This window comes from Babylonia areolata, chromosome 6 (genome assembly GCF_041734735.1).
Source record: "Babylonia areolata isolate BAREFJ2019XMU chromosome 6, ASM4173473v1, whole genome shotgun sequence".
Classification (NCBI taxonomy): Eukaryota; Metazoa; Mollusca; class Gastropoda; order Neogastropoda; family Buccinidae; genus Babylonia; species Babylonia areolata.
In genome coordinates, this window is record NC_134881.1 from 6,575,081 (window position 1) to 6,585,123 (window position 10,043).

The following is a 10,043-nucleotide window of genomic DNA, read 5'->3' on the forward strand; positions in this document are numbered from 1 at the left end:
AAAAAAAAAAAATCGTTTTCCCAACTCACTCAAAAAAAAAAACAAAAAAAAATCGTTTTTCCCAACGCACTGAAAAATTAATAAACAAAAAGTAACTTCACACACACACACACACACACTACAAGGACGGCTGCCCACATCTTAGGCGCCGACACCCCCCCGACGGACACCGTGGAACACTGGGCACCACACCAATGGGTGGTCCGCCGTTGCAAGTTGTTTTTTGGCATGGCCGCTCTCCCTCAGCAGGTAGTCTCTCATCCGGGATGGCAGTGGTCCAGCGTCTCCCTCAAAATGAAATTAAACTATCCCCATAAGTCTCCCGACTCAACCAGCTATACCCAAATGTCTGCCCCCAATGAATAGAGATGAACCATTACATTCGCATAAAGAAGATTTTTTTTTGTTTTTTTGTTGTTTTTTTTTTTTGGGGGGGGGGGGGGGGGGGGGGGCCTCCAACGTCCTCTTTTTTCCCACTTTCTTTTCTTTTTTTTCTTTTTTTTTTCTTTCTTTTTTTTTTTTTTTTTTTTTTGGTGGGACCTCCATCCTCCTCTTTTTTCCCACATCTTTCTTTTTCTTCTTCTTTCACAAACTCATATTTACCTTTCATGCACCACTTTCCCCCACACACCTTAACTAATCACTTTCATTCTTTCCCCTATCGTCTGGCGCAGCAATTGCCCCAGTGTGTCTTGAGGCATGCTTTTTAAGAATATTCGATGTCTGTGTACATTTGCCAGGGTTTTTTTGATGTTCTAGTGTTCTGATGTATGCATTCTAAACATGTATGACAAGTGATTACATCTGTCTGGGTTTATTGTTGCCCTAGTGTGAGTTGTTTGTTTGATATTGAAGCTTTCTCTCTCTTCCTCATCTATCTTAACCCAATAAATAAATAAATAAATGAATAAAAGATCTGTCATCTGTATCATAACAATGGGCCGACCCTATCTTCCCTTTTAATGTTTACATTTGTTTACATGCCAGTGGTTTTGTTGACCTAGTGCATGTATGTAACAGTGTATGCGGAGTTAGAAGTGGTAGGGCACATCCTTTCCATTGAGCATCTCTCCCAGAAGGCGCCGTCCCTTGTTCAGTTGAAAGGTAAAGCGAAAGCGAACAAGGGATAGCTAGGAAGAGTGGTCAAAGGAAAGGTTTAAAGTGGCAAGAAATTCACTCCCTTCCCAGCAAGGGAAGAAAAGCCAGTACTTGCCAGGATATGTGTGTATGTGTGCGTGCATGTATATGCATATGCGTGTATGTTTTTGTGTGTTTGCGTGCATGCGTGCATGCAAGCAATTTATATTATGAAATCTTACAAATCTTACGATATCTAAGCTGATTTTCAAATATCATTGACAATGGTAATTTTGATTCAGTTTTCTTATATATGCTGATGCACATTTTGGCAATCAGAAGAATATGATTGATTTGCATCAGTGTATGGTCCTGGGTCTTGTGTAGGACTGGTATCCCAAACAAAACATCAGTTTCAGACAAACTTACTTTTACATTATATTCAATTAATATGTATTGACTAATATATTCCCAGAATACTTTGACAGGCGGACAATGAAAAAAGAAATGCTCAATATAATCAGTTTCTTCTGGGCAGTAGGTACACCTTTGGTTGTCTTTCTTTCTCATTTTACACAAAAGGATATTAGTTGGATAAATATTATGCAAGATTTTCCATTGCAATACTCTTAAGCGTGTTTCTTTTGAGCATAGACGGGGAATCTTCCATATTTTCTTATTCAGATCAACACCAAATTTATGATTCCAAAACCTGATGGCACATGGTATGGAGTAGGTGTTATTGCACAATACTAATCTAAAGTCTTTACAAGTGAGTAATTTCTTACCACAGAAAGGTGCATAAAGAAGAAATAACACTTACATCATACCAAGCAGCTCCCCAAATCATTCGATTTGGAGCATCCCCAACATGAAAAATCAATATTCAACTCACGTATTTTTTTAAGTAAAATCTTTTTCCACATTAAACACAAACCAGTCTTAACCGAATATTGGAAAAAAAATATCAAGAACAAAAATATTTAGTTTCTTCGGCAAAATAAAACAAATCAATAAATACCTTATTTCCAGTATGCCTCAATACTGTTCACAACGGGAATGCTTCTGGCCCACAAGTCAAACAGCAATGACTGGCATCAGTAAAAATAAACCAGTTCAGGAGAAACGGAACTGGCCTAATGTTAACTTTTAACAGCTGAGAACCTGCGTGAAAAATTGTCCGCATTTTCAAGTAGACATAAAAATCAACACGCACAAAAAGATACCATATGAAAAATTGTCACCGACAACACATGTACAAAGCGATTTGTTACAGTGTGTGTGTGTGTGTGTGTGTGTGTGTGTGTGTGTGTGTGTGTGTGTGTGTGTGTGTGTGTGTGTGTGTGTGTGTTCACTTATTAATCTATTTCATCATTAATGTAATTCATATTATTCATACCATCCTTTTTTTTCTCTCTAAATTTCATTATATTTCAATTATTTGTCTATTGATTCTTGTTTCAAAAAATGTTTTTATTCTTTATCTTTGTTTTTATTTACTTTCATTGGTAGTAAGTAGTAGTAGTAGTTGTAGTATATATATATATATATATATATATATATATATATATATATATATATATATATATATATATATATATATATATATATATATATATATATATATATATATATATATTAGTCTACACATAAGAGGCACGTGGCGTTTTCAAGAATTCACTTATCATTCAAGTATTCAAGCATTATCAAGTACTTCTTATTTTTCTATTCTCCTCCTCTTCCTCCACCTCCACTCATCTTCCTCCTCCTCCTCCTCCTCTTCCTCCTCCAACCTTCTTCTTCTTCTTCCTCCTCCTCCTCCTCCTCCTCTTCTTCTTCTTTTCATCATCATCATTATCATCACCACCACCATCATCACCATCATGATGTTTTTTTTCTTTTTTTTTCTTCATTATTGATATTATCAATGGACATTGTCATTGCCATCCTCAACCTCATCACTGTGGTGACCATAACCACCATCATTGTGTGACAGACCCAGGCCACAACAATGGCGGTGTCCGGCGGCATCTGGGTCCTGGCCTTCGTTCTGGCACTTCCTGACGCCTTCCTCGGCACCCAGATCGTCTATGTGAGTCAGTGACTGTCTGTCTGTCTGTCTGTTTGACGCCTTCCTCGGCACTCAGATCGTCTATGTGAGTCAGTGTCTGTCTGTCTGTCTGACGCCTTCCTCGGCACTCAGATCGTCTATGTGAGTCAGTGTCTGTCTGTCTGTCTGTCTGTCCGAGGTCTTCATCAGCACTCAGATCGTCTATGTGAGTCAGTGACTGTCTGTCTGTCTGTCTGTCTGACGCCTTCCTCGGCACTCAGATCGTCTATGTGAGTCAGTGTCTGTCTGTCTGTCTGTCTGTTTGACGCCTTCCTCGGCACTAAGATCGTCTATGTGAGTCAGTGTCTGTCTGTCTGTCTGTCTGACGCCTTCCTCGGCACTCAGATCGTCTATGTGAGTCAGTGTCTGTCTGTCTGTCTGTCTGACGCCTTCCTCGGCACTCAGATCGTCTATGTGAGTCAGTGTCTGTCTGTCTGTCTGACGCCTTCCTCGGCACTCAGATCGTCTATGTGAGTCAGCGTCTGTCTGTCTGTCTGTCTGACGCCTTCCTCGGCACTCAGATCGTCTATGTGAGTCAGTGTCTGTCTGTCTGTCTGTCTGACGCCTTCCTCGGCACTCAGATCGTCTATGTGAGTCAGTGTCTGTCTGTCTGTCTGTCTGACGCCTTCCTCGGCACTCAGATCGTCTATGTGAGTCAGTGTCTGTCTGTCTGTTTGACGCCTTCCTCGGCACTCAGATCGTCTATGTGAGTCAGTGTCTGTCTGTCTGTCTGTCTGACGCCTTCCTCGGCACTCAGATCGTCTATGTGTCAGTGTCTGTCTGTCTGTCTGACGCCTTCCTCGGCACTCAGATCGTCTATGTGTCAGTGTCTGTCTGTCTGTCTGACGCCTTCCTCGGCACTCAGATCGTCTATGTGAGTCAGTGTCTGTCTGTCTGTTTGACGCCTTCCTCGGCACTCAGATCGTCTATGTGAGTCAGTGTCTGTCTGTCTGTCTGACGCCTTCCTCGGCACTCAGATCGTCTATGTGAGTCAGTGTCTGTCTGTCTGTCTGTCTGTCCGAGGTCTTCATCAGCACTCAGATCGTCTATGTGAGTCAGTGACTGTCTGTCTGTCTGTCTGTCTGACGCCTTCCTCGGCACTCAGATCGTCTATGTGAGTCAGTGTCTGTCTGTCTGTCTGTCTGTTTGACGCCTTCCTCGGCACTCAGATCGTCTATGTGAGTCAGTGTCTGTCTGTCTGTCTGTCTGACGCCTTCCTCGGCACTCAGATCGTCTATGTGAGTCAGTGTCTGTCTGTCTGTCTGTCTGACGCCTTCCTCGGCACTCAGATCGTCTATGTGAGTCAGTGTCTGTCTGTCTGTCTGACGCCTTCCTCGGCACTCAGATCGTCTATGTGAGTCAGCGTCTGTCTGTCTGTCTGTCTGACGCCTTCCTCGGCACTCAGATCGTCTATGTGAGTCAGTGTCTGTCTGTCTGTCTGTCTGACGCCTTCCTCGGCACTCAGATCGTCTATGTGAGTCAGTGTCTGTCTGTCTGTCTGTCTGACGCCTTCCTCGGCACTCAGATCGTCTATGTGTCAGTGTCTGTCTGTCTGTTTGACGCCTTCCTCGGCACTCAGATCGTCTATGTGAGTCAGTGTCTGTCTGTCTGTCTGTCTGACGCCTTCCTCGGCACTCAGATCGTCTATGTGTCAGTGTCTGTCTGTCTGTCTGACGCCTTCCTCGGCACTCAGATCGTCTATGTGTCAGTGTCTGTCTGTCTGTCTGACGCCTTCCTCGGCACTCAGATCGTCTATGTGTCAGTGTCTGTCTGTCTGTTTGACGCCTTCCTCGGCACTCAGATCGTCTATGTGTCAGTGTCTGTCTGTCTGTCTGACGCCTTCCTCGGCACTCAGATCGTCTATGTGTCAGTGTCTGTCTGTCTGTTTGACGCCTTCCTCGGCACTCAGATCGTCTATGTGTCAGTGTCTGTCTGTCTGTCTGACGCCTTCCTCGGCACTCAGATCGTCTATGTGAGTCAGTGTCTGTCTGTCTGTTTGACACCATCCTCGGCACTCAGATCGTCTATGTGTGTCAGTGTCTGTCTGTCTGTTTGACACCTTCCTCGGCACTCAGATCGTCTATGTGAGTCAATGTCTGTCTGTTTGTCTGTCTATTTGACGCCTTCCTCGGCACTCAGATCGTCTATGTGAGTCAGTGAATGTCTGTCTGTCTCTCTGTCTGTCTGATGTCTACTGATACTGTTACTGATATTGTCTGTCTGTCTGTCTGCCTGATGTCTTTCTCTTAGCACTCAGATCGTCTATGTGAGTCAGTGACTGTCTGTCTGTCTGTCTGTCTGTCTGTCTGATGTCCGTCTGTCTGTCTGAAGTCTTCATCAGCATTCAGATCGTCTATGTGAGTTAGTGTCTGTCTGTTTGTCTGTCTGTCTGTCTGTCTGCCTGATGCCTTCATCAACACTCAGATCGTCTATGTGAGTTAGTGTCTGTCTGTCTGTCTCTATGTATGTGTGTCTGTCTCATGTCTTCATCAACACTCAGATCGTCTATGTGAGTCAGTGTCTGTCTGTCTGTCTTTCTTTCTGTCTCTCTGTCTGTCTGACGCCTTACTCAACACTCAGATGGTCTATGTGAGTTAGTGTCTGCCTGTCTGTCTGCCTGGCGTCATCTTCAGCACCCAGTTCGTCCTGCTCAGTTACCGCCCATCCTTTTGTTTTGGGTTGTATGTCTCTGTCTCTGTCTTTATATCTCTCTCACAGACAGACAGCGACTCACATATATGCAGAGAGAGAGAGAGAGAGAGAGAGAGAGAGAGAGAGAGAGAGAGAGAGAGACAGAGACAGAGACAGAGAGAGAGAGAGACAGACAGAGACAGAGACAGAGAGAGATACACAGGCAGAGAGTTTGAGATAGACAGATATATATAGAGAGAGAGAAGAAGAAGAAGAAGAAGAAGAAGAAGAAGAAGAAGAAGAAGAAGAAGAAGATAATGATGGTGAAGAAGAAGAAGAAGAAGAAGAAGAAGAAGAAGAAGAAGAAGAAGAAGAAGAAGAAGAAGAAGAAGAAGAAGAAGAAGAAGAAGAAGACGAAGCAGAATAACTACTTTTTGTTTTCGTCACCGACACAATCTGATAGTCTCCACCCAAGAGGCACGCTGACAAATTAGCAGCGCTGCTGACGTCATGTTTAAGCCTCACACGTCTCTCTCTCTCTTCTTTTATTTTTGTTAATTTATTTGTTGCTGTTGTTGTTGCTTTCTTTTCTGTTCTTTTAGTTCTTGGAGAGTGCGGTTCTGTTATATCGCACTGTGCATTGCGGGGGGTGGAGGAGGGGGGGGGGGAGGAGGGGGGGGGGGTTGAAGGGGTTGATGGAGGCATTGGAAATCGGGGAGGCGGGCGGTAATGAGTTGGATTGTTTGTTTGTTTGTTCGTTCGTTGTTTGTTGTTGTTTTTTTTTTGGGGGGGGATGCTTGTTTATTTTCCGTTTGTTGTCTACATATATTGACATTTAAATGTACGAGCGTTCATTTGTTTTTGTCTTTTACTAGCAGCAAGGCCTAATAACATTTAAAAATGTGTGTGTGTGTGTGTGTGTGTGTGTGTGTGTGTGTGTGTGTGTGTGTGTAGGGGGGGGGGAGCAGGGGTAGAGAAGAAAGAAGTTCAGTCTTTGATTTTTTTTTTCTTTTTCTTTCCCATCTTCACCTTTTCTGAGAGAGAGAGAGAGAGAGAGAGAGAGAGAGAGAGAGAGAGAGAGAGAGAGAGAGAGAGAGAGATGTATCTACAGACAGACAGCGACAGAGATAGGAAGATCCATGTACAAGCAACTCTTCATCTGGCTCTCACTACCCGTTCTGAACTTTAAGTTGGCGCCAAGTCCAGAAGACAGGATGGGCTGTCTGGAGGGAAAACAACTCTGAAATGAAGTTCCGTGCTACCCGTTTAGCACGTGCACATACACACGCACGCGAACACACACGCACACACACACACACACACACACACACACACACACACACACACACTGAAACACACATACATATACAACTCCCCTCCCTCCCCAACCTCCCAACCCCTCTACCTTTCTCCCTTCAGCTTTTCAGGTAATCGCACACACATGTTCTGCACGTGCACTTGACGCCGAAGCACGTGGCTCACGTGCTTTTCATGCGATTGTAACACTGCTGCACTTGACGTTGGGTGGGAAAAGAGGGTGCAAAGAACAAAAGGCATATGTTGGAGGAGTCTCAGCTTGTAACGTTTAGCAGGGTTCACCAAATGTAAAGGACCCACTTCGCTTGGGAACTTGTACAGTCTTCTTTTCCGGAGCAGAGTGAAGCCATGCTGAATTTCCGGGGAAATTGCCGTGTTCATGCAGCAAGTGTTATAGGCACTGCTCATAATCAGAGGCGCTCTTTTTAATTTCTTTTCACGTTCTCTCCCAATCCATTTTAACAGTGAAAAACATCAACTTTCGTTTGTAAATCGCTGAATAACTAAAGTTCGACTGAAACATCGAATCTATGTTATATCCCCCAGGTCAAAGTTCCCCCGAGTCTTTGTTCCCACAAATTTGGTAAGTCTGTGTTTCCCCAAAGTCTATGTCCCCCCTGGAGTACACACACACACACACACACACACACACACACACACACACATATATATATATATATATATATATATATATATATATATATATATATACACTGTGTTCTGTATAATTATATAGGTCTGTGTTCCCTCAGACTTTTTTTCCATTCAGGTTAGTGTACGTTTAACTATACACACACTTTTGGGTGCTGGTCAGTGATCAGTAGTGGTAAGCAGACGTCAGCAGCGATCAGTAATCTCCAGTGGTCAGTTTTTGTTAGCGGTCAGAAGTTAGAAATGGTCAGAATGTAGTTGGCAGTGGTCATTTTACGGCAAAAATGTGACAAAAAAAACCGCAATTTGAATTTTTTTTTTTGCGAAGTGGTCAGGTAATGTTCAGTAATGGCCAGTAGATGTTCAGTAAGTTCAGTCTAGTAGTTGTCAATAGTATTCAGGTAATTGTCATAAAGAAAATATTCTGCCAAGACGTCCCAATATTGCATAACCGTCACAAATTGGTGTTGGTGGTCAGCAGCAGTTAGCAGTTGTCAGACAGCGGTCCAACACCTGCCGAAGCATGATGATGCACAGATGTGACAAATCGACGCAGTCTGAGTACCTTTGGGTTGTGGTTGATAGTGGACAGCAGTGACTCTACACCTGGAGAAACATAAACCTAGGGAACCATAGACCTAGGGGAACGAAGAAAACTTAAATTTGGAAGAACATTGAACTGGGGGAACATACACATGGGAATATATACCCGTGGGAACTTTGACAATAATTACCATCTTGTTCGTTTTTGCCCTTTCAAGTCTTGCCTTAAAACCTACCTCTTACCTAAATAGCTCCTCCATACCATCCCCTATTTTCCGTCCATATATTCACGAGCTTTCAAAGTCTACATGTAGTTGAAGGTTTCATCTTACATCCCATTGTTTCAGAACAATGCGTACGTATGAACGTTGGTTCTGAAAGCGTTTTGACTTAATCCGCACAACATTTTGAGGTAGATACACTGATTGTTGTTGTTGCTGTTGTTGTTGTTGTTGTTGTTGTTGTTGTTGTTGTTGTTCTTCTTCTTCTTCTTCTTCTTCTTCTTCTTCTTCTTCTTCTTCTTCTTCTTCTTCCCCTCCTACTTCTTTTTCTTCTTCCTCCTGCTCCTCCTCCTCCTTCTCATCATCATTATATCTTTTATTATATTTTTGTGTGTGGATATCTATTTCAGGTGAACCCACCCTTCCGCTACTACTATTGCCACTCCTTCCCGGAGAACTCCCCCGAGATCCTGCCCAAGGTGGTCTACGTCACGCGCTTCGTCGTCTTCTTCGCCATCCCTGTCGTCATCATCGCCACCTTCTACCTGCTGATGGCCCTGATCCTCATCCGTAGCGGGCAGCAGATGCCGTGCGAGGGCAAGTGCGGGGGTTTGAACCAGCAGCGCCAGATCGCCGCCCGCAAGAAGGTGGCCCGCATCGTGCTGAGCTTCGTGGTCATCTTCGTGGTGTGCTGGCTGCCGCGCCACGTGTACCTGCTGTGGTTCTACCTGGACCCTTCCTCTTACAACGCGTTCTGGCACTACTTCAAGATCGTGGGCTTCAGCCTGACCTTCGTCAACTCCTGCATCAACCCCTTCGCGCTCTACTTCCTCAGCTCGCAGTTCCGCAAGTACTACAACCGCTACCTGTTCTGTTGCCTGCGGGGCCGCGCCTACTACACGCGCATGGAGCAGTCGTCTACCATGCACAACTTCAACAGCACCGTGCGCCGGGCCTCCTCCACCAACACCACCATCGTGCACTCCCAGTCCATGTGCTGACTCCTGCGCCTCCTCGCTGCCCGCCTTGACCCCCACGGCCACCACGGCGGCCGCCGCCGCCACCACCCCAACACCCACCACCCCAACACCCACCACCACCACTCGGACCAGCCCCACCACCACCATCACCACCACAACCTCCACAACAACCCCCACCATGGCCCGGGAGGTCCACCACCATCAACAGCACCAGCCCCCTCTTCCCCCTTCCACCTCCACAGCGGTCAAGGTCACCAGCGGGGAAGGGCGTTCGGATCCCCAACCACCACCAGCACCACCACCACTTTTACCACCACCACCAGAAGACAAAACGAGAAGCCGGAGAAGCAGAAGAAGAAGAAGAAGAAGAAGAAGAAGAAGAAAGGAGGGATCGAAGCTCAGAACGGCACCGACATCGAACTGAAGCACCACGCGTGGAGGCGATCCCCCTCCCCGACCTGCCCGAACCCGAACCCGAACCCCGACCCCACCCTCACCACCACCGCCACCGCC

At 45.3% G+C, this 10,043-nt stretch overlaps 1 protein-coding gene across 1 annotated transcript in view; it reads left to right on the forward strand.

The window, feature by feature from the left end:
• LOC143283265 (neuropeptide CCHamide-1 receptor-like) overlaps positions 1-9,624 on the forward strand; it is a 97,477-nt gene extending 87,853 nt beyond the window's left edge. The window contains exons 3-4 of the mRNA XM_076589447.1: positions 3,074-3,169; positions 8,961-9,624. Of these exons, the coding sequence (XP_076445562.1) occupies positions 3,074-3,169; positions 8,961-9,551 (687 nt within the window). The 3' untranslated portion in view covers positions 9,552-9,624. The remainder of the gene's footprint in view (positions 1-3,073; positions 3,170-8,960) is intronic.
• The last annotated feature ends 419 nt before the right edge of the window (positions 9,625-10,043 follow it).